The 22,542-nt window shown below is 37.6% G+C and overlaps 4 protein-coding genes across 4 annotated transcripts; 1 reads left to right on the top strand and 3 right to left on the bottom strand.

Moving 5' to 3' along the window:
* The first annotated feature begins 5,830 nt into the window (after window positions 1–5,830).
* LOC104212725 (cyclin-U4-1-like) lies at window positions 5,831–9,662 on the top strand. The gene is made up of 2 exons (XM_009762074.2): window positions 5,831–6,374; window positions 9,101–9,662. Exons 1-2 carry the CDS (start codon window positions 6,037–6,039, stop codon window positions 9,378–9,380), a joined length of 618 nt encoding a protein of 205 aa, XP_009760376.1. The 5' UTR covers window positions 5,831–6,036; the 3' UTR covers window positions 9,381–9,662.
* A 3,185-nt stretch (window positions 9,663–12,847) lies between these two features.
* Window positions 12,848–13,180, bottom strand: LOC104212724 (putative glycine-rich cell wall structural protein 1). Its single transcript, XM_009762073.2, has one exon. It carries the CDS (start codon window positions 13,178–13,180, stop codon window positions 12,848–12,850), a length of 333 nt encoding a protein of 110 aa, XP_009760375.2.
* Window positions 13,181–14,882: 1,702 nt separating this feature from the next.
* Window positions 14,883–15,191, bottom strand: LOC138887856 (secreted RxLR effector protein 161-like). Its single transcript, XM_070169647.1, has one exon. The coding sequence runs from the start codon at window positions 15,189–15,191 to the stop codon at window positions 14,883–14,885; it is 309 nt and encodes a 102-aa protein (XP_070025748.1).
* Window positions 15,192–21,424: 6,233 nt separating this feature from the next.
* Window positions 21,425–21,988, bottom strand: LOC138887855 (uncharacterized). Its single transcript, XM_070169646.1, has one exon. It carries the CDS (start codon window positions 21,986–21,988, stop codon window positions 21,425–21,427), a length of 564 nt encoding a protein of 187 aa, XP_070025747.1.
* Between the last annotated feature and the right edge of the window lie 554 nt (window positions 21,989–22,542).

Here is a 22,542-nt window from a genome sequence, read left to right as displayed (position 1 = left end):
CCCACATGAATGGGGAATGACTATATCATGAAAATATGCATGAAAAACTGTGTAAGTCACAAGCAAGGATTAATTGCATCTGAATAAGTAGGTTTTCTTTTGAACTTTCCGTAGTAAACTTATGTCGGATATACTCGGTCAATCGGTAGATTTGATATCTTTGAACCCTCGAACTTTGGTGTATACCTAGACAATCATAAGTCATAGAACCAACCCTTAACCGTCTTTGGTTCTCATTGTTGTGTTCGTTTCAGCCATGAACATTGCTTGGTTTCATAAGTGCGTAGAGAACTGACCTTACAAAATTCTCTTTGAAGCGGCTAACACTTCACACTTACATAGGTGATTCCTAAATGTGTCATCCCATAGATACACTATTTGATATACCCTATATCAAATTTAGAAATCATTAAAAAGCTTTAATGTTTTATCCTTGGTACTGAACATTATCTCATCACGAGAATGGACCAAAATTTTAGTTGACAATGTTGAGCCGTCATTAATGACTTTGCTTGATCTCCTTGAATCTAGATCTTGGGATCTCCAGTCTTCTAGGTAGAGTTACCGCCACAATGACTTGTTCTCGGCCATAGTCCCATTCTCCTTGATGATTTCTCAACTACCTCTCTAGTTAGGCCTTTTGTAAGTGGATTTGACACATTATCACTTGACTTTACTTAGTCAATCATGATAATTCCTCTAGAGAGTAATTGCCTAATGATTTTATGTCTTTGTCGTATATGACGAGATTTACCGTTATACATAACACTCCTAGCCCTTGCAATTGTCGCTTGACTATCACAATGTATGCATATTGGTGCCAATTGTTTAGGGCAAAATGGAATGTCTTCCAAGAAATTCCGGAGCCATTCAGCTTCTTCACCAGCTTTATTTAAGGCTATGAATTTAGCCTCCATTGTAGAGCGGCAATACAAGTTTTTTTGGACGACTTCCAAGATACCCCTCCTCCACCAATAGTGAAAAGATATCCACTTGTGGACTTCGAATCAGCTGAACCGATGATCCAATTTGCATCAGAGTATCCCTCAATCACCACAGGATATTTACTGTAGTGCAAAGTAAAGCCCTGTGTATGTTCTAAATATCTCAAAACTCATTTCATTGCCATCCAATGAGATTGTCCTGGATTGCTCATGTATCGACTCAATTTACTTATAGCACAAGCTATATTTGGTCGTGTACAATTCATGATGTACAACATCCCAACACACGAGTATAATCCAATGGTCATATGTTTTGGCCTTTGTTCTTTTCTAATGCAAGATTCATGTCAATTGGAGTCTTTGCAACTTTAAACCCTAAGTGCTTGAATTTTTCAAGTACTGTCTTAATATAATGAGATTGTGACAATGTCAGATCTTAAGGAGTCTTATGGATATTAATCCTCAGAATAAAACCAGCAACTCCCAAGTCTTTCATATCAAACTTGCTAGTTAGCATACGCTTAGTAGCATTTATGTTCGCAATGTCATTACTCATTATCAGCATATCACACATATAAGCAAACAATGACTATGTGATTTGGAATATTTTTAATGTACACATATTTATCACATTTATTTATCTTAAAACCATTTGATAGCATTGTTTAGTCAAATTTCGCATGTCATTATTTGGGTCCTTGTTTTAATCCGTAAAGGGACTTAACAAGTCTGCATATCTTCTTTTTTACCTGGAACCACAAACCCTTCAAGTTGGTCCATGTAGATTTCTTCCTCCAAATCTCCATTCAAGAAGGCCGTCTTAACATCTATTTGATGAATTTCAAGACCATACACTGCAGCTAATGCTACTAACATCCGTATGGACGTAATTCTTGTAACTGGAGAGTATGTATCAAAATAGTCAATACCTTCTCGTTGTCTATACCTTTAACTACAAGTCTTTCCTTAAATTTATCAATAGTGCCATCATCATTCATTTTCCTCTTAAAAATCCATTTAGAACCCAAAGGTTTATTTCCATGAGGAAGATTAACCAATTCACATGTATGGTTGTTCAATATGGATTCTATTTCACTATTGACTGCCTCTTTCCACAATGATTCTGAAGAAGACATAGCTTCTTTAAATGTTCAAGGCTCATTTTCCAATAAGAAAGTCACAAAATCCGGTTCAAATGAAGTAAACGTTCTTTGACGTTTACTACGTCTTGGATCCTCCTGATTAAATATACTTTCTTTTGTTTCTTCCCGAGGTCGTTTAGATCCTTCACCAATCGACTCACATTCCTTTTTATACGGATATATATTTTCAAAGAACTCAGTATTATCTGATTCTATAACCATATTATTATGAATATCGGGATTTTTTTATTTATGAACCAGAAATCGATATGCTTTACTATTGGTCGCATATCCTATAAAAACACAATCAACAGTTTTCGTTCCTATTTTTACCCTTTTGGGTTTAGGAACTTGTATTTTTTCCAAACACCCCCACACTTAAATAATTCAAGTTGGGCTTCCTTTCTTTCCATTTTTCATATGGAATGAATTGTATTTTTCTATGGGGTACGCGATTTAGTATCCGGTTAGATGTAAGAACGGCTTCCCCCCCACAAGTTTTGTGGCAACCCATAACTTATCAATAATGTGTTCATCATTTCCTTTAATAAACGATTCGTTCTTTCGGCAATCCCATTGGATTGGGGCGTGTAAGAGGTCGTTGTTTAATGAATAATTCCATATTCTAAATATGTTTTTTCAAAAGGAGATTCATATTCACCACCCCAATCATTTCTTATCATTTTGATTTTCTTGTTAAGTTGCGTTTCAACTTCATTTTTGTATTGCTTTAATGCGTCTATTGCTTTATTTTTAGTATTAAGTAAGTAAACATAACAATATCGAGTACTATCATCAATAAAAGTTATGAAATACTTCTTTCTACCGCGAGATGGTATTAACTTCATGTCACAAATATCTGTGTGAATTAAGTCTAAAGGATTTGAATTCCTTTCAACTGACTTATAAGGATGTTTAACATACTTAGATTCCATACATATTTGACATTTTGATTTGTCGCATTCAAACTTAGGCAATACTTCTAAGTTAATCATTTCTCGCAAGGTTTTATAATATACATGACTCAAACGTATATGTCATAATTCATTTGACTCAAGTATGTAAGACGAAGCTGAAATTTTATTATTATTCTCAACAACCATTACATACAGCTTGAAAAGGCCCTCAGTGAGGTAACCTTTTCCTACAAATATTTCATTCTTACTTATTACAACCTTATCAGATACAAAAACACACTTAAAATCATTCTTAACAAGAAGTAACAACAGAGACTAAATTCTTCCTAATCTCGGGAACATGAAAGATGTTGTTCAAAGCCACCACCTAGAAGTCATTTTCAGAAAGATCTTCCCACATCCTTCAATCTTGGCCGTTGCAGCATTTCCCATAGAAAGCGTGTCTTCGGGTCCAAATAGGAGCATATGTAGCAAAAGCTTCCCTGACAGCACAAACATGGCGAGTAGCTCCAGAATCAATTCACCACTCCTTAGGATTTTCCACGAGGTTGCATTCAGAAAGCATAGCACACAAGTCATCAACATCTTCATGCTTTTCAACCATATTTGCTTGACTCTTCTTTTTGTCCTTTTACGGAGCACGACACTCCGTAGATTTGTGTCCAGCTTTTTCACAGTTGTGCAATTTTCATTGAACCGCTTCTTGCTTGGGTTGCTTTTCGGTCCAGAAGCTTGCTTCCTCTTTCTCTTATTTTGAGAAGTATCCTCAACAATGTTTGCTCACATTATTGTTGAGTTTCCATGACCTCTCTTTTCAGCGTTGTCCTCTTCGATTCTCAACCGAACAATGAAATCTTCAAGCGACATCTCCTTGTGTTTGTGTTTCAAGTAGTTTTTGAAGTCCTTCCATAAAGGAGATAATTTCTCAATCATCGCTGCTACTTAGAATGCTTCATTTATGACAAAACTTTCAATGGAAATTTTGTTAGTAAAAATACTAAAATTTCTACTTTCAACATCAGTATTAATTCGATTATACCTTCAGCAAGGAGATCATGAATAATCACTTGTAATTCCTGGACTTGGGTAATAACAGATTTGCTATCTACCATTTTGTAGTCCAAAAATTTTGCAACAACAAATTTCTTCAACTCGACATCTTCAGTTTTGTTTTTCTTTTCAAGTGCAGTCCACAATTCTTTTGACGTCTCCACGCCATTGTATATGTTATATAAATCGTCCTCCAATCCGCTAAGAATATAATTCTTGCACAAAAAATCAGAATGCTTCCACGCCTCAATCACAAGAAAGCGTTCATTCTCTGGAGTTTCATCAGGCAGAACAGGAACATATTAAAAATTTCACTTAAAAATTTCATTTCCCTCCATTTCCCATTCATCCTCTTTTAAGCCATATTAATGCTTAAAAACCCAACAATAATATTCCTATACATCTAACTATTTAATAGCCCGTTTGGCCAAGATGCAAAAATCAACTTATTTTGAGAAGTGCTTTTTTCAAAAGTGTTGTTCTTAAAAGTACTTTTGGTGAGAAGCAGTTTGTGTTTGACTAATTAATTTGAAAAACACTTCTAAGTAGCAATTAGTGTTTGACAAAGCTTTAAAAAACTGCTTTTAAGTGTATTTTTTCTCAAAAGTACTTCTCAAAAAGTGCTTTTGGAGAGAAACTACTTTTTTCTGCTACTCCAAAACTCAAAGCACTTTTTTCTTTCCAAAAGCTTGACCAAACACCTCAATTTTTGTTCAAAAGTGTTTTTGGACCAAAAAACACTTTTGGCCAAAAATAAGCTTGGACAAACAGGCTATAAGTGAGAAAGCAAATTATTGTAGGCCTAGAGGTAGAGCGTGAATATCTTGTTATGCCTGCGAAAGCATAAGCTTGTGGGATCCAAATGTGAATGAATAATGTAAAAATCATCATTATTATGTGAAACAAGAGTAGGCCCCCTTAGAAAATCATGTAATCTTCCCTTATCACACAAATCTCTCCTCTAAATTTGCTAATCCCCGTCTTGATCACTTTTCTTCTTTTAGAAGACAAGTCAACATCACCAAACTTTAACCCCATTCCTTTATAAGTAAATGTACCATATCACAATTTATTATCTTGAGTAGACCAATGAAATACAAGTAACTTTTTGTTTTAAATTTTCTTTTCGGGTTGAGTGAGTCTGGATTAGGGAAAAGCGGCAGGGAAAAGTTAAGTAAATATCATATTTTTACACATAAAAAATTCAAGGTGATAATTCTTTCAATGATTTGTTGGGTTAAAAGAGCTCAAAAATATTCTTAACATGGTGTAATATTATTCGTTTTGGGCCAAACTCACACAATTTTTCCTAAAAGGTCTTACTTCATTAAGAGTATCTAACTCTTTATAAGTAATTTTCTCATCCACTTTCCATGTGGGACTTCGTTCACACACACCCAATATGATTGTCACTCAATTTTTCAATTTTAATAGTCAAATTTTAGGCAGATTAGAACACATTGAATTTAGTAAACGCAATCTTATTTAACATTTCACCAAAAGTGTGAACTCGTAACTTACTAGTCACATGAAAACAATTTATCATTGTATCGAGGCTCGATAGTTAACTACATTATAAATTATGATAAATAACTTCAAAATAGATACAAATTACAGAGTCATATTTCTTGGCGCCTTGGTTATGACAGCATTACCTCATAATTGTTGTAATTACAGATCACTCTCATAGAAAACATTAATTAGACTTTATCACAACCGACGCTAGTAATTATACCTATAAATAGAAGTAAAAGAACACTACAAAAAGAAGGTCCAACTCGATCTCTGGCCTGAAGATAGTTTATATTTACTCTCTGGTCAATCAGAACAGCTAATTTACAACCCAACTTCTCCTCGTGTGTGACACACACATTTTTATATATATTCACAACAAAGAAGAAAAGTACAGAGAATTTTCAGAGTCTTGTTCCATTTTTTCTGACTAGCCAATTACAAATCACGAGTGAAAATCATATTACATCAATGGCTCAACTCGATACCTCTGATCAAGAAATACCTAAAGTCATAAATTTTATGGCTTCTGTTCTTGAAAGAGTAGCAGAAACAAATGATCTCAGCCGCAGGTTTAGTGCTCAGAAAATCTCTATGTTTCATGGACTTACTAGGCCTACTATTTCTGTTGAAAGTTATTTGGAGAGGATTTTCAAGTATGCCAATTGTAGCCCTTCTTGTTTTGTTGTGGCATACATTTATCTTGATCGTTTTTCGCAGAGGCAGCCATTGTTGCCCATCAATTCTTTCAATGTTCATCGTCTGCTTATCACCAGTGTCTTGGTTTCTGCTAAATTCATGGATGATATGTGAGTTCTCTTTGCCCCCTTGTTTCTTTCTTTTTTTCGATTTTTTTTATACTGAGTTAAATTTTTTCAGAATACGTCATAAAAACATATGTGGTATGATTGTAGCAAACTCTTAGATAATCACCAGATGATCTCAAAGCTTTCTAGAAGAAGCTGCAGAGTTCTTGCTTCCCATCATTATTTGATATAGTAGTAATTAATATTCTCCCAATTTCATTTCTATTAATCTGTTTCAAATTTCGAGAAAACTCAGTGCACAGTCAAATATCGTCAAATAAAAACCAAATTAATTGAAACGAATGGAGTAATTGCTTACTTCTAATGTCAGTAGTATAATAGTCCATCTGCCAGATAGGATGATAACTATAATAATTGAACGGGTTGGAAAGTAGATACTTTTAGAAAGAACTTAAATTTGCTTTCTCGATCTTAATAATGATTTTATTTTATCTCTTAATGGACTGGATTTTTTTCGGGGAAAAGAAAAGGACTGAATTTCTGATCTATGCCTATAGATGAATAGACTTCTACTGTAATTTTGTTAGTGTTTGACCTCTACATAATAGGAAAAGTATCAGTATAATTATTCTGGACTTATAGCTCTGCAATTTAAATTCATGAAACCATTGACTTGAATCTTGTGCTTCAATCTGAAAGCTCTTGCGAAAGAGTAGCGTTTAAGCAATTTGACATAATTGGGTAACTTACTAATCGAACTTCGTTGACCTTAACTGATAAAATTCGTTAAACAAATAGGCATGTGTAAGAAAATAATTAATCTTATATATACTGTTTGTGTAAAAGAATTTTACACAAATTAAGCATGTGAATTTTCGAAATGACCTTAATTCTGAACCAGACAAAATCACCTAAGATGTGGTGTCTTTTGTCTGCTGTCCCTCACGACGTTTCAGCGTTGAATTCTATACAACTTCTTTGCTAGGGACTACTGAATGATGATGCCGTCCTCTACGTTATATTCCCCAGGAAGTTAAAAGGAAAGTTCGTTTCCTAGTAATTTAAGTTACTACTTGAGGTATTATTATCAATAATATCGAATGCAAGGGTGAAGATACTAGAATAGTTTGGCATTTAATTTGTTGTCAGTTTTCTTTTGTTCGAGCTTAGAACTAGAGTGGTTTAACATTTTTTTTTCATTCGAATTCTTTTCTTCTGTCTTTACGCGAGCCAATTATGTGTGGCATTACAGAGGAAGGCGTCATTTCTAGCTTATATGTGCACTCAATGCGTAATGAAGTATATGGTCTCTGTAAATTAGTAAAGTTGTATCTAAATATATAATGATAGATCCGGCCCTTTTCTAATTTATATTTGCCCCTAATTATATACATAAACTTTTCCAATTTAATTCGGCTCCTAATCTGATAGTAACGATTGTTTCCACGAAAGAGTTGGTCTTTGATATATTGTCCTCTAATGCTAGCTGCAGCTTTGACTTCTTCCTTCTTATTTTTACCTTCTATTCTATTTTTGGTTTCTATTCCTTTAAAAAATTGATTCCCGTGTGTGGAATATCCATTCATAGCATGATAAAAATGATGTTATAGATCTGAAATCTTGATTTAGAATGAAATTATTAATTAATGTCAGGTGTCGAATTAGCTATGAATTAGCTGTCATTCAAATCTTCCTATTGTCACAAATCACAACTACTATAGTAATCAATTGCTTTCAGTAGCTTTCGATTTAATTCCTTGATGTTAAGTTTACAATTAGTCATCCTCCACCACTCCTTGCACCCGCCCCCACCATGCCAACTACTTCATATATGAGATAATTTAAATAATTCTTTTGTTATGATTTTCTAAACATTTTTTCTAAACACTTTAATTAAATATAAAATATGATTTAAGGTACTAAGCAGTTTCTAAGGGCTCGTTTGGTTGGTGTGAGGATAAGGGATAATTAATCTCGGGATTAAATTTGAGATGAGTTTATCCCACGTTTGGTTGAGATAAAATTGCGGTATAACTAATCCCGGGATCAGTTATCCCGGGATTGTAATATCGTTTTATTCTAATGAGAGGGTGGAATAACTAATCCCGCAATAATTACCCCTAAAAGTATATATACAAATGTATGCTGAATATTCTTATACATTAGATATCTCATTCATCTGGGGATGCAGGAAGTATAATTTTAGGGGTATTTGGAGTGGCGTGATATCTCGTAGGTGGGCGATATTTCAAATGGGGTTCAAGTTTTGCATAAAGAAATAGTAATATTTTTCACATTTAAGTTACAGTATTAAATAATAGATATCTGTTTATAACAAACATGTTTTATTAACCGAAGAAATAGAGTATGTAACATATTATTATATTATCAACGTATACAATTTGTATCACGGTGTGTCCTGCTATGCTAATTTCTAACCTAGTTCCTCGTTAGTAAATTAATCAGTAGTACTTAAAAGTTGAAAAAAATTCTAATTCTTATGATGCTGTTATTATTTCTTTGGTTTTTATTTGATGGTACTAATATAATGTCCCTTCCCTTCTCTTCTCGTCTTTTCTGTTTTCTTGAGCCGAGGGTCTTTCGGAAATAGCCTCTCTATTCCTTCGGGGTAGGGGTAAGGTCTGCGTATACAATACCCTCTCCAGATTCCACTTGTGGGATTTTACTAGGTCCTTGTTGCTGTTGTTGTACTTAAAAGTTGAAAAAAAGTGTAACCTTAATTTCTCATCCAAATTTGATTTTGGCAGATTTTACAACAATGCTTACTATGCAAAAGTTGGAGGAATTAGCACAAAGGAGATGAACCTACTAGAGGTGGACTTCTTATTCGGGATAGGATTTCAATTAAACGTGACTCCCACCACATTCCACACCTATTGCTCTTATCTCCAGACTGAGATGTTGCTGGAATCCCCACCCATGCCAATGCCATCTTCTTCTCTTAAAATTGGCAGAAATGTGAATCACCAATATTGTTGCATCAATGAGGATGAATCCACTCATCAACAACATGAATTAGCCGTGTGACAAATTAAATAACACAAGAAAATTATGAACTAAATTTTGTCACTGAGGCCGACTGATTGCTTATAAAATCAGTGGATCAGAAAGTGAGAGTGCACGGCATTGGGGGCTGAAGATCAAGTTTATAAACTTGTAAACAAGTATGAAAGCTGATGTTGCAGCTTTATGGACTCTTGATGTTACAGTTTTGAACGTTTTCTTAGTGAGTTTTGACGCATAATCGGACTTTCAGCCTCTTTCTACTTTAATTCTCAATTAAATTTTGCATTTGAGATTTTAGGTTAAGGCATGATCTTTTATTTATTAGTCATTAGTCACTAAGATTCCATTTGGTTTGTAGCAATAAAAAAGATAATCAACTAAAGTCAAGCCCAATACTACAACCCGATACCAGTATATATCTTGCGAGTGTAAATGCCTAATTTTTACACCATTTAAATGCTCCTAAAGTGATTGAATTTGAATTTTCCTTTAATTATTTTCTCTTAATTATGTACAAAACTACAAAAAATATTTTTCTTACTATAAAAATATGAAAAAAAAAACTCTTTCTTTATTTGTGGAGTTTAAGAATTAAGTAATTATCCAATTGGTGAATTAAATTAGTTGATTTATCAATTGATAGCTAGTTAATTATTTATTTTGTTATATAAATTAGTTCATTTATCAATTGAATAGTTAGTTAATTATTTATTTTGTTGTATAAATTAGAGAAATTTTCATAAAGCATTATCTTTTAATAGTAATTAGCCATCTATAGATACCACTTGCTATATTATGGATTATAGTTAATAAGAAAGGAATAAGGGGCATTTGCATCTATACCCGTTTTTTGTATCACGTTTTAACTTGTCTCCACTTTGCAAAAAAAAATTGCAAGCACACCCGCTTTTTCGCATAACTTCAGCATACGGAGCTAAAGTAGCAAAAGCAATCACGCAAAACTTCAGCATTCTAGTAGCCGGGCCTGAACTTCAGCTCTAGAGGTGAAGTTTTTGTTTTTGTAACTGGCGAACATCAGCTCTACAGCTGAAGTTTTTGTTTTGTAACTGGCGAACTTCAGCTTTTGTTTTGTAACTGGCGAACTTCAGCTCTAGAGCTGAAGTTTTTATTTTGTAACTGGCTTATGGTTTCCGCTATTTCTGGAAATTTCTTGCTATCAAAAGCAAATCCAACCGCTGAGCAAATAATTTCTACAACTGAAAAATGAGAAAATGAAGGTTAACTGCTAGTATTATACAATTATGACATGTCACTGAGTAACTAATCTTCCATATTACGTAATAAGCAACTGTCAAGCTAAGGATAACCAGATTGCTGAATTACCATCTCGATGATGCTATAACTATATACTAGTTGCCTATTTTGAACAATGTAGTAAAGGTGACATTAAGTGAACTTATTCTCGTCTTACTAAGCATTGGTTGCCAGTAATTGTGGTTGTAGGAGATATTAGCTCTCCTTTTCATTGCTTTCGTTGGCTTATCCATTCACACTATAGGGGTAACAGATTCCTTGCAGAAAAGGGAGAAGGAGAAGTTTGAGAAAGAAGAGGCGGATATAACTTTGAGGAGGAGAAGGAGAAAGGAGGCTGGAGTTGTTTAAAAAGTGTGTACAAGTTAAAAGTTTTTAAAAAACTAGGTATAGATTAAATAAGGGCGACCAAATAGGGCACCCCGTGCAATTTTTACAAGGAATAAGGGAAGTTGGGGCGACATTGCTTAAGCCGAAATTGGGCCAAATTAGTCCAAAGTCAGTGGCCCAATTCCATCTGACCCGGTTCAGTAAGTGGTCTGCCAAAACCTGGATCCAAATGATCCAAAAGGATTTGCTAGTCTGTATTTGGAGATCTATCGCGCGGTTGAACGATTGCGCTTTGTTCTTACAAAAGTACTATTCCCTTCCCTTCGGTCCACAATAAGTGACTATTTTACCTTTGACACACTCATTAAGAGAATACAAACTTTTAGAAAAAGAAGAAGAAGATGTATTCACTAAATTAACCTTAATTAATTGTTACCTTAACACATTGGAAAATGTAAATAAGAGAAAATTTTGGAAAAATAAAATTAATTCCTTCTTGATTATGTAAATGGACACTTATTTTGAACTAACATAAAAAGGTAAAATGATCACTTATTTTGGACCGGAGGAAGTAGTATACTAATTTGGTCTCCAAAATTGTCTTTTCAAAAGGGCACGGGAAAGTCGTAGTTTAGAACAACAAACAACAAGCTAAGTATAATTCCACGAGATCTCCAAAATTGCCTTTTCAAATGGGCATGGGGAAGTCACATTTTGGAACAGAGATCTTATTTAGCACGGTTTGTTGTTCAATTCTTTTCAAACTTAGTTTGACATCAACGGTCAAGTTATTCTGAATACTTGTGAAAAGTCAACTCACTACTATTGGTGCGACAAAAATACACCAAAAAGCTTTTTAAAGGTTCTCTTAAAGTTTGAAATAAAATAATATATATATATATATATTCTTAAAGAATTTTGGTTGTTGCTTTTAAAGTTGCCTCTATTAATTTTTTTTTAAAACTTGTATGTACTGTCGTTATTAAGAATACTGATATTAATTATAAGTATTAACATATTGTAGCGAATATGAAATTAATTATAAGTATTAACATATTATAGCAGGATACATACCGATATTAATCTTTTCAAAATACTACTCTTTATTTTGTATATGATTACTTGTAGTTTCTTTTTTAAGAGTCATCATAGAATGATTTTTATACTTTTAGTGTACATAAATCAAAATTAAAAAAAAAGAGTAAAATCCCGTGAAGAAAAATTTGCATGGCTAAGCACCAAAATGTCACTCCTCCATAATAAAAGCCTGAAATTATCCCCCACCATTTCTCGTTCTGGATGCAACAATATGATATGTCTGTATCAATATAGTCTCTCTTCAGTGTGAAAACTTAGATGATGAGAATTCAGCTTCGTCAGGTTTCTTTTTTAAAAAAAAAAACCATAAAGAAACAAGCAAAGATGAGAATTTTCTGAGAGACTTGGCCAAACATGTGAGCAAGTACATGTAGTTACCCCCCCCCCCCCACACACACAACAACCACCACTCCTCCTGCTACTTTTTTCACTCATCAATAACAGGCGCTCATGATAATTGCACTAATAAAACTTTTAATTAAAACATAATTCTCTCTGTCACTCCTCATGCATGATACCAATACAACATTTCCCCTTAATATATACACACCAGACAAGAACTTAACTTCACAGAAGAAAAAAACTCGTTTCTTTTCCAAACGTTTTTAGCATATGATCAAACCATTCATCATATTAATACATACCACTCTAGCCATATTCTCACTATATACTCTACTACTACCAAACATCAAACCCTATATATATAGTGCACGTAGTTCAAGTCATAATACATTCTTAACTATAAAGTACTAGCTCAAACAAGGTGTTTACACCTGGTGCTCGGAAGCTTATGGTGACCGACCACCACCGGAGCCACCTGAGCCACCACCTCCTGAACCCGAACCACCACCACTACCACCGGAACCACTTCCAGCTCCATATCCACCACCATGAGCGCCACCACTTCCTGAGCCAGAACCGTAGCCAGAACCGGACCCACTCCCTGACCCAGAACCAAAACCCCATCCTCGACCGAATCCATTAGGAGACCGGCCTGAGCCTGAACCGTAACCCCATCCTCCTCCTGGGCTCGAACCCCAACCCCAATTGTAATCCCAATTAGGCCCATGAGCCGCACCACTTCCTCCACTAGGTGACCCTGAAGTTTCCGGCGCACTCATTTTCCTTCCGCCGGTATTATAGGCCAAGGAACCGGTAGTTGAGATCAAGAGAAAGATAAAGAGAGTGAAATAAAAAAACTTTGGTTGCATTTTTATGCTAGTAGTACAAGTTAATAATGGTTCTTGTAGTGTTGGCACAAAGAGAAATGGTTTCATGATCTTTATTCGAATGCTTTCCTATATGCATGGGGATGGATGTATATATAGTGGTTGGGTAAATTATTGCTTGGGGTAGGTATCCACTCGTGACAGTAAGAAGGCCGTGGGCCGTAGAAATGCACTTGTCTGGAGGAGAGAAAGTGTGCATGCTCTCCACATGATTTGCACCACCGCCCCTTCCTACTTTTGCAATTTAAAATTCACCACAAATTTCACCATGTCTTGTCCTTTACAGCAATTAAAATATCTTTATTCTAGAAAAAAACTCTATTTTTTTTTAAGTTTAACCTATATGCGTCGACAATGCAAAGAATTTCAAACTGTAAGGTCATCTTTATCTGTTGTGATAAGTAGCGCACCTTATTTTATTTACATTGTCAATACATAGTTGATATATAAGTTAAACTCTTTTTGTTTACAGATTTTAACTTATATATGTGAACATAAACCTTAATTTCATACCAGGATCTTGAATATGATAATCTTATACAAAGTCATTACAGAAAACATACCTGAATCGTAAGCCATCATCGTGAAGCGGAAGCATTAGTTGGAATTGGTTTCTCGTCCCTCCTTTCCCTAGCTTTCGTTACCGCCGTCTTTAACGATGGACGAGAGAAAATAAAATACGGTAACCCTAATGGGTAGAGAGAGGACCAATTTATAGAGATTCTCACTTAATTCGGTACGTCCATCAAGTAACTGATCGGGCGAATGAGATTTGATCATTAACTAAATATTTATTATGGGCCTTAAACCTATTTGGCCACATACACGTAGGAAAAATAACTTATATTCTCCCACTTGGCCCAATAATCACATAATATTAATATTTAATATAGGAACATTAGTTGCGGATAAACAAATCTCTTCTATAATGTCCATCATAAATACCACAATACGATAAACTAGTAAATGTGAGTTATGACGGTTATATATAATTTGTCTACATACTCCCTTCCATATACTACAATATTAGTAATTTATCTTATAAGGTTCATAAGCTATAAAATATTATGGTCCACAATAATGTCTCATTGAAACTTATCTTGTAACATCTCAAAACAATAATATCTACACCATTATGAGAAACAGAAAATCACTAATGTATATCATAAACACATAAATGAGCTCAGAGTGTCAAAATATCATAAATACATCAATCATAAATACAACCAAGATCCATTCTATGTACATGTTCTTTAAATATCTTTGGTTGTAAACCTTTCGTTAACGGATTTGCAATCATGATGAGATCTGTTCTAATATGCTCAAGCGATACTCTTTGTTTCTGAACTTCCACCTTGACGGTAAAGTACTTTAATTCCATATGTTTGGCACCTTTGGAGTACTTATCGTTCTTGGAGAAGAATACTGTAGCAGAATTATCGCAGTAAATTTTCAGCAGTTTGGTAGTGGTGTCGGCAACCCCAAGTCCTGAAATCAAGTTTCGCAGCCATAATGCATGAATTGTGGCTTCAAAACATGCCACAAATTCTGCTTCCATCGTGGAAGTAGCAATGACAGACTGTTCGACACTCTTTCATGATATTTCTCCTTCAGCTAATTGGAATAAATAACCAAATGTAGACTTTCTAGTGTCAATACATCCAGCAAAATCTGAATCCGAACATCCAACAACTTCCAAATGCTTGGATCTCCTATACATGAGCATGTAATCCTTCGTTCCTTTCAGGTACCTCAAGACTTTCTTTGCAGCTTTCCAGTGATCAATTCCTGGGTTACTCTGATATCTTCCCAGCATTCTGATCGCAAAACTAATATCCGGTCTTGTGCAAGTCTGAGCATATATCAGACTACTAATAATCGAAGAGTAAAGAATTGATTCCATTTCTTTTCGTTCTACATCATTCTTAGGGCATTGCATGAGACTAAATTTGTCCCCTTTTTGAATTGGAACAATTCATGTTGAACATTTATTCATGTTAACTCTCTCTAGAACTCTTCGATATATCCTTTCTAAGACAGTCTCAATAATCATTGTGATCTATCACGGAATATTTCTATTCCTATCGCATAGGATGCCTCACCCACATCTTTCATTTTAAAATTCATAGAGAGAAAATCTTTAGTCTCATAGAATATGCCTAAATCATTAGCAGCAAGTAGGATATCATCAACATGTAGGACTAAGAATATAAACTTGCTCCCACCGATCTTTTGGTATATACACAGATCAACGGTATTTTTCACAAATCCAAAAGATGTTATGGTATTATTAAACTTTATATACTATTGTCGTGAGGCTTGTTTTAGTCCATATATTGACTTCAGTTTACACACTATTTGACCTTTTTCTTTAGTTTCGAAACCCTCTAGTTGGTTCATATAAACTTCTTCCTCGAGATCTCCATTAAGAAAGGCAGTTTTCACACCCATTTGGTGTAACTCTAAATCATAATGATCCACCAAAGCCATAATAATTCTTAACGAGTCTTTCTTTGGGACCAATGAAAAGGTCTCTTTATAATCAATGCCTTCTTTCTAAGGATTAATCTTGGAAAATTTCTAGCTTTGTATCGCTCAATATTGCTATTTGAATCACATTTGGTCTTAAAGACCCATCTACACCCAATTATTTTAGAACTTTCTAGCAATTCAACAAGATTCCAAACTTTATTACATTCCATGGAGCCTGCACGGGTTGTTGAAGGAGGAGCATCGTTGGCAGCCGAAGGAGATGGAGCGGTGCTCACAAAGGATGATGGTTCAGGCTCGGATATCGATCCCGAAGAGGTGCAGGCCTTTTTGGAGAGAAATACCCCCGTGGAAGTGAGGACAGAGGGTCCTAACCGACATGTAATCATTCCCGTTGGTTACGATCTTCTAGCAAATTCTGAGCAGGCTGCGTCGTCCTTCACCCCCATGTGCGCTGCTTCTAGGAATGTGGCGCTTCAGGCAATGAGTGATATAGAGCTATCACGGAGTATTTCTGGCATGGCTTTACGAGTAAGTGTTTTTTCGTTTCCTGTTAGGATTTGTTTCGCATGCGTAATCTGCTTATGCTGGCTTTCTTTCCTTTCCATACCAAACCCTCATTATGGAGATCGAGCGCGACCGGAGGGATGAGCGGAGGACGACCATTTTTAAGAAGGTGACCTCCAAGTAGAAAGAGTACCGTACCAAGCACCGCGTATTAAACGATGTCTTTACCCAAGATAGCGAGTTTTTTGCTATTTTGCAACGGGCTTAAACAGATAGAGGAAGAGTTGGCGCGGAAAGTTGAAGAGTTGAAGGAGCGGGATGATAAGCTGATGAAGGCCATAGGTCAATGCAGCGAGCTTAAGGCGGCTCTTAAGGCCAAAGATGATGAGCTCAAGGTGAGCAAGAGGGTAATGGCCTAGAATGCCGATCTTCAAGCGCGGGTGGCTTCTTTAATTGCTGAGCTTAGGCGAAAGGAAATAGAGGCTGTCGATCTGAGGGGCGAGTTGAGCGTTAAAGTCGATGAATTGGCTCGTGCCAAAAAAGGCAGGGTGGCCTCCATATCCGAAGTAGCATCCTTGGATGATGCCCTCCGTGTTTGTAGGTCTGAGCGGGATAATGAGGTGGAGACGTTGGCACTCAAGGTCGCGAGGTTAGAAGAGCGGATCCAAGATCTGGAAGTAGAGTTGTCCGGGTTAAATGAACAGGTTGTTGCTTTGAAGGCTGAGGAAGTGCGACGACAGTCGCAACTGTCTACGTCTCATACTTTTGTTGATCCCATCGTGTCGTGGGAGTTGTATGATATGTGGGTTCATGCCGAGGCTCAACTTGATGTGTACAAGTCCCTAAAGGCCGATGGGAAGGTTTCTGAGGCAGAGCTTGAGGGTGTCCGTGTTAAAGCACGTGCAGCCCATGAAGCTTGTGATTATGATCCCGGTACGCCTGATGGGGATGATGTTGATAATGATGCGGACAGGCTTGCCTCCAATTCTTGGTATAATGAGGAGTACGCCGAGGGGGATGACGTGGCATAAAGCCATTGTACTTATTTTTATTTTGCCTTGCTATTTTTGTGAGGGCGTCTTCGGGCCCTTTGTAGAAAGTTTTGTAATATAACAGTTGTAATGGAATGATTACCTTTTTGCTATGTATCTCCGAATTGTCATTTTTGTTTGCTAGATCTTAAAGTAACTCGAGCAAGGTCAAGTGTTAAGTAAATCGAACGAGGTCAAATTGTTAAGTAATTCGAGCGAGGTCGAATGTTAAGTAATTCGAGCGAGGTTGAATGTTAAGTAATTCGAGCGAGGTCGAATGTTATGTAATTCGAGCGAGGTTGAATGTGGGATGCTAAAAAGAAACTTGATGGAGAGTAAAATTATTGCTTTATTTCATTTATTGGAGAATATCTTGGTGGAGAGCACAAAATGTTGCTTTATTTCATTCACTGGAGAATGCTATACATGTCCATTTCATACATATATTGGAGAAGTTTCCATGTATCTAGTCCCTTCATCGTTCAACCTAGGGAAGTAGTCGGCAGGCGGGGTGATGAATCATACTTGAACTTCGAGACGTCCCTTTTGTCGCCTCATTAAAAACCTCCTCGAGAAAACCCAATTGGGACAATACCCGGGTGAGGGAAAAATAGTACGACTTGAGGGACGTCCTTTTTCAGAAGTTGAAGTATTTGAGGTGGGCGACATTCCAATTGTTTTTAGTAGTTTTCCTTCCATTGTTTCTAGCTGGAATGCTCTTTTGCTTGCTACTGCCGTGATTTTGTATGGCTCGTCCCAATTGGTTCCCAGTTTGCCTTCTTTTGGGTCTTCGCTCGCTTGTGTTTTGGCCTTGAGAACATAGTCTCCGACTTTGAGTGGTCGTATTTTGGCTTTTTTTGTTGTAGCACCTTTCTGCTTGTTGTTTTTGGGCTACCATTCTTACGTAAGCCATGTCTCTTCGTTCTTCTGCATCGTCGAAGTCTTGTTTCCTGCTATCGTTATTGCTTTGTCTGCTTTCAGTGGAGTATCTCAGGCTAGGCTCCTCGACCTGGACAGGTATCATGGCATCAATCCCGTAGACTAGTGAATATGATGTTTCGCCTGTGCTCATTTTTGGCATGGTGCTGTAGGCCTATAGTACCTCTGGTAGCAATTCTGGCCATAACCCTTTGGCATCCTCAAGCTTTTTCTTTAAGATGTTTAATATTATTTTGTTGGAGGATTCGGCTTGATCACTACCGGCGGGATGATATGAAGTTGAGAATATTTTCTTGATGTGCCATATTTCGAAGAACTCGATTGTGTTTTTCCCCGGTGAATTGGTGCCCACTGTCACAACTGATTTCTTTAGGGATGCCGAAATGGCATATGATGTTCCTCCATATGAATGTGATGACTTCCTATTCGTGTATTTGGGTGAACGCACCTGATTCCACTCATTTGGAAAAGTAGTCTATTAAAACCAAAAGAATACGTATCTTACCTCGCCCTGCTGGGAGGGGTCCGACGATGTCCGTTCCCCATTTGATGAACTGCCATGGCGAAGTGATAGAGTGGAGTTGTTCACCTGCTTGATGTATCATAGGTGCGTACTTTTGGCACTGTTCGCACCTTTTGACGTAATCGGCGACTTCCTTCTTCATAGTGGGCCAATAATAACTTGCCCGAATGAGGTATCTGACAAGGGCTCGGTTGCCTATATGGGCACCATAGTGGCCTTCGTGTACTTCTTCAATCACGCGCTTTGTTTGATTCGGCCCTAAGCATTTTGCCAGGGCCCCCCAAACGTTCTCTTGTACATGTCGTGATTTATGATGTTGTATCTGGCCGCTTGCATTCGAAGCTTTTTGGCTTCCTTTTTATCTTGTAGGAGTACTCCTTCCTGCAAGTATGTTATGATGCGGTTGTGCCAGTCCCAAGTCAAATTTATAGAGTGTACCTCAATTTGGTCTATTGACAAGTAGAGGAGGGTGACCACATTTTCTTTGGTGATGTTTTTGTTAGCTGCTGCTAAATTGGTGAGGCCATCTGCCTCGATGTTTTGTGCTCGAGGTATTTGGTCAAGTCGACATTCATTGAATTCTGGCAGTAATTTACGAATTTCTGCCTGGTACTTTTGTAACCTCTGCCCTTTGATTTGGAAAGTCCTTGAGACTTGGTTGACAACGAGTTGTGAGTCATATCTGAGGACAACTCGTCATGCTCCGTATTTAAGAGCTAGCTTTAATTTTGCAATTACGGCCTCATACTCGGCATTATTGTTAGTCATATCGGGGCACCATATGGATTGGCGAAAAACTTTGCCTATTGGGACCTCGAGTACTAGTCCCACTCCAGATCCTAACGCGTTGGATGCGCCATCGGTGTATAAGACCTATAGGTGGGTAACCCGGTAGGGGTACGAGAGGCTTCCTGCTTGACCTCGGGCATTATTTTGACACTAAAATCGGCGACGAAGTCGGCGAGTACCTGTAATTTTATTGCTGTTCATGGCTAATATGTTATATCGTGCTCGCTTAATTCTATGGATCACTTGGCCAGTCTTCTCGACTATTCGGGTTTATGTAGGATGCTCTGCAGGGGGAAGGTCATTACCACCGATATGGGATGACACTGAACATAGGGTCTAAGCTTTCTTGAAGCTATAACCAATGCTAAGGCCAATTTTTCGAGGTGGGTGTCCCTCGTTTCGGCGTCGACCAGGGTTTTGCTAATATAATAAATTAGAGATTGCATATCTTTGTTTTCGCAGACCAATACTACGCTTGCCGCGACTTCTGAGATCGCCAAGTATATTAGGAGGCATTCACCAGGTTCTGCTTTGGCGAGCAGTGGGGGCGAAGACAAGTGTGTCTTTAGTTCCTTTAAGGCATCGATGCAATCTGAATTCCACTGGAGCCTGTTGTCTTTTTACAACACGTTGAAGAATTTGTGGCATTTGTTGGATGACCGTGAGACAAATCTCGACAAGGCAGCTATACGGCCAGTTAGTTTTTGCACTTGTTTCTTGCTGGTTAACACTTCAGGTATCCCTTCAATGGCTTTGATTTGATCTGGATTGACTTCGATGCCTCTTTGTGATACCAAGAAACCGAGAAATTTGCTCGAGTTACACCGAAGACACATTTTTTGGGGTTCAATTTCATGCCATATTGCCTTAATATACCAAAGGCCTCTTTCAACTGGTCGATGTGGTCTTCTTTCCTTTTTGATTTGAACAATATATCATCGATGTAAACTTCTATTGTTTTGCCAAGTTGGTCCTTGAACATCTTGGTGACCAACCTTTGGTATGTCGCCCCTGTGTTCTTCAACCTGAATGGCATGACTCTGTAACAGTATGTTCCCTAATGGATGATGAAAGTAGTTTTCTCTTGGTCCTCCTCCTCCATGAGGATTTGGTTGTAACCCGAGTAGGCGTCGAAGAAGCTTAACAATTCGTGTCCCGCTGTTGTGTCGATAAGCTGGTCGATGTGAGACAAAGGAAATGAGTCTTTTGGGCATGCCTTGTTTAGGTCTGTGAAATCCATACACATCCGCCATTTCCCATTTTTTTTTCCATGACCATATTTGCGACCCATTGGGGCTATTTTGATTCTCGGATGGAACCGTTGGCGAGTAGCTTATCCACTTCATCACTGACGACCTCGTTGATTGCAGCATTGAATTTTCTTCTTATTTGCCATACTGGTAGGTAGAGTGGGGCGACGTTCAACTTGTGTGTGGTAACGTCTTTTGGGATACTCGACATATCTGCATGGGAGAAGGCAAACAAGTTAGCATTGTCAATTAGAAACTTATGAAATTTACCTGGTTCCGAGAGTTTATGTCCGATGTAAGCCTTTTCGTTGCTATCGCTGATGTCCAGTTGGACAGGGTCGAGGTCTTCTACTGTTGACCTAGCGACTTCCATGATGTTGGGGTCCCTGATGATGTCTGTTTACATGTCGATTCCGGTCCCCGACTTTGGTAATTGATGTGCTTCTAAGTCTATTCCCTTTAGCTGTTGAGTGTATGTGCAATCCTAGGATATACGGTAGCATTCTTGGGCGGTGAGTTGTTCACCTCAGATGCTGAATATCCCCCATAGAGTAGGGAATTTGATTACTTGATATAGGCTTGACGGGATGGCCCTCATGGCATGTATCTATGGCCGCCCTATGATGGCGTTGTAAGCCATGTCTTGGTTCATGACATGGAACATTGTTTCTAAGGTGATGCCCCCGGCTAGAACGAGTAGCGTTATCTCCCCAGAGGTTCGTTCAACTGCATTGTTAAAACCTGTTAGTGTTATGCAACATGGTACTATCTTGTCTTCGAGTCTCATTTGTGTGAGGACTCGAGGGTGGATAATACACGCGCCGCTTCCATCATCTACCATTATTCTTTTCACATCAGTATCTAAAATACGTAAAGTAATAACAAGAGCATCGAAATGAGGAAAAGTCAAACCTTCAGTATTTGACTTATCAAAGATGATACTTTCTCTGAGGTCATCGTACCATTCGCGAGTGATCGACCGTTTCAGTTTCTGTGTAGTGGTGAACTTCACACAGTTGATTGCCGCTTCATCACCTCCGCTGATGATCATTTGGATGGTACGGGTAGGGGAGGGAGGCTTTGGAGGGCCCTGATGTTGTTCACATCCGCGGCCGAAGTTTGCTCGTCCACAATTGCTCATCAATTCTCCCAGGTGCCCTTGGTTCAACATGTTTACTACCTCTTGCCGAAGAGCTATGCAATCCTCGATTTTGTGACCCCGCTCCTAGTGAAATTTGCAGAAGACGTTTGACTTTCGAGTGCTTGGGTCGGACTTTATATTTTGCGGCCACTTCACCTTTGTTCCATGCTTCTCAAGTGCGTACACTATTTCTGAAGGGGAAACACAAAAATTGTGAGCAGATAAGAGTGGAGGCATACCTCTTTCATTTCGCTGAGTCCCTGTATGTGGCCTAGATGTTCCTTCCGCATGTCAGGGAGACAGTAGGACGACAGTTCTAACATAGGGATGATGTCTTTCTCGGTTGAGACGGGGACCTGACTGATCTCGTCGACCGTCGTTACAATGCTCTTTTCTCGACTCCGTTTGAACTGATTTCAATCATTGGGACACACCATTAAGGTCATCCTCATTAGCTCTCACCTCGGCGTAATAGGCATTGTGGATTTATTGCTAAGTGGTGGGAGGGTATTTCATGAGCCTGCTTAATAAATTTCTGGTTACTCTCGACCAGTTCCTGTTCAATCCGTTCTGGAAGGCTGCTA

Source organism: Nicotiana sylvestris, chromosome 3 (genome assembly GCF_000393655.2).
Source record: "Nicotiana sylvestris chromosome 3, ASM39365v2, whole genome shotgun sequence".
Lineage (NCBI taxonomy): Eukaryota > Viridiplantae > Streptophyta > Magnoliopsida > Solanales > Solanaceae > Nicotiana > Nicotiana sylvestris.
This window is presented reverse-complemented; position numbering and strand designations above follow the sequence as displayed.

Excerpts from the sequence above, each read along its gene's own strand:
- LOC104212725 (XM_009762074.2), top strand. The coding sequence starts at position 6,037 with ATGGCTCAACTCGATACCTCTGATCAAGAAATACCTAAAGTCATAAAT. Across the intron at positions 6,375-9,100 it reads GCTAAATTCATGGATGATAT|ATTTTACAACAATGCTTACT; the intron begins GTGAGTTCTCTT and ends TGATTTTGGCAG.
- LOC104212724 (XM_009762073.2), bottom strand. The coding sequence starts at position 13,180 with ATGAGTGCGCCGGAAACTTCAGGGTCACCTAGTGGAGGAAGTGGTGCG.
- LOC138887856 (XM_070169647.1), bottom strand. The coding sequence starts at position 15,191 with ATGGAATCAATTCTTTACTCTTCGATTATTAGTAGTCTGATATATGCT.
- LOC138887855 (XM_070169646.1), bottom strand. The coding sequence starts at position 21,988 with ATGTTGAACCAAGGGCACCTGGGAGAATTGATGAGCAATTGTGGACGA.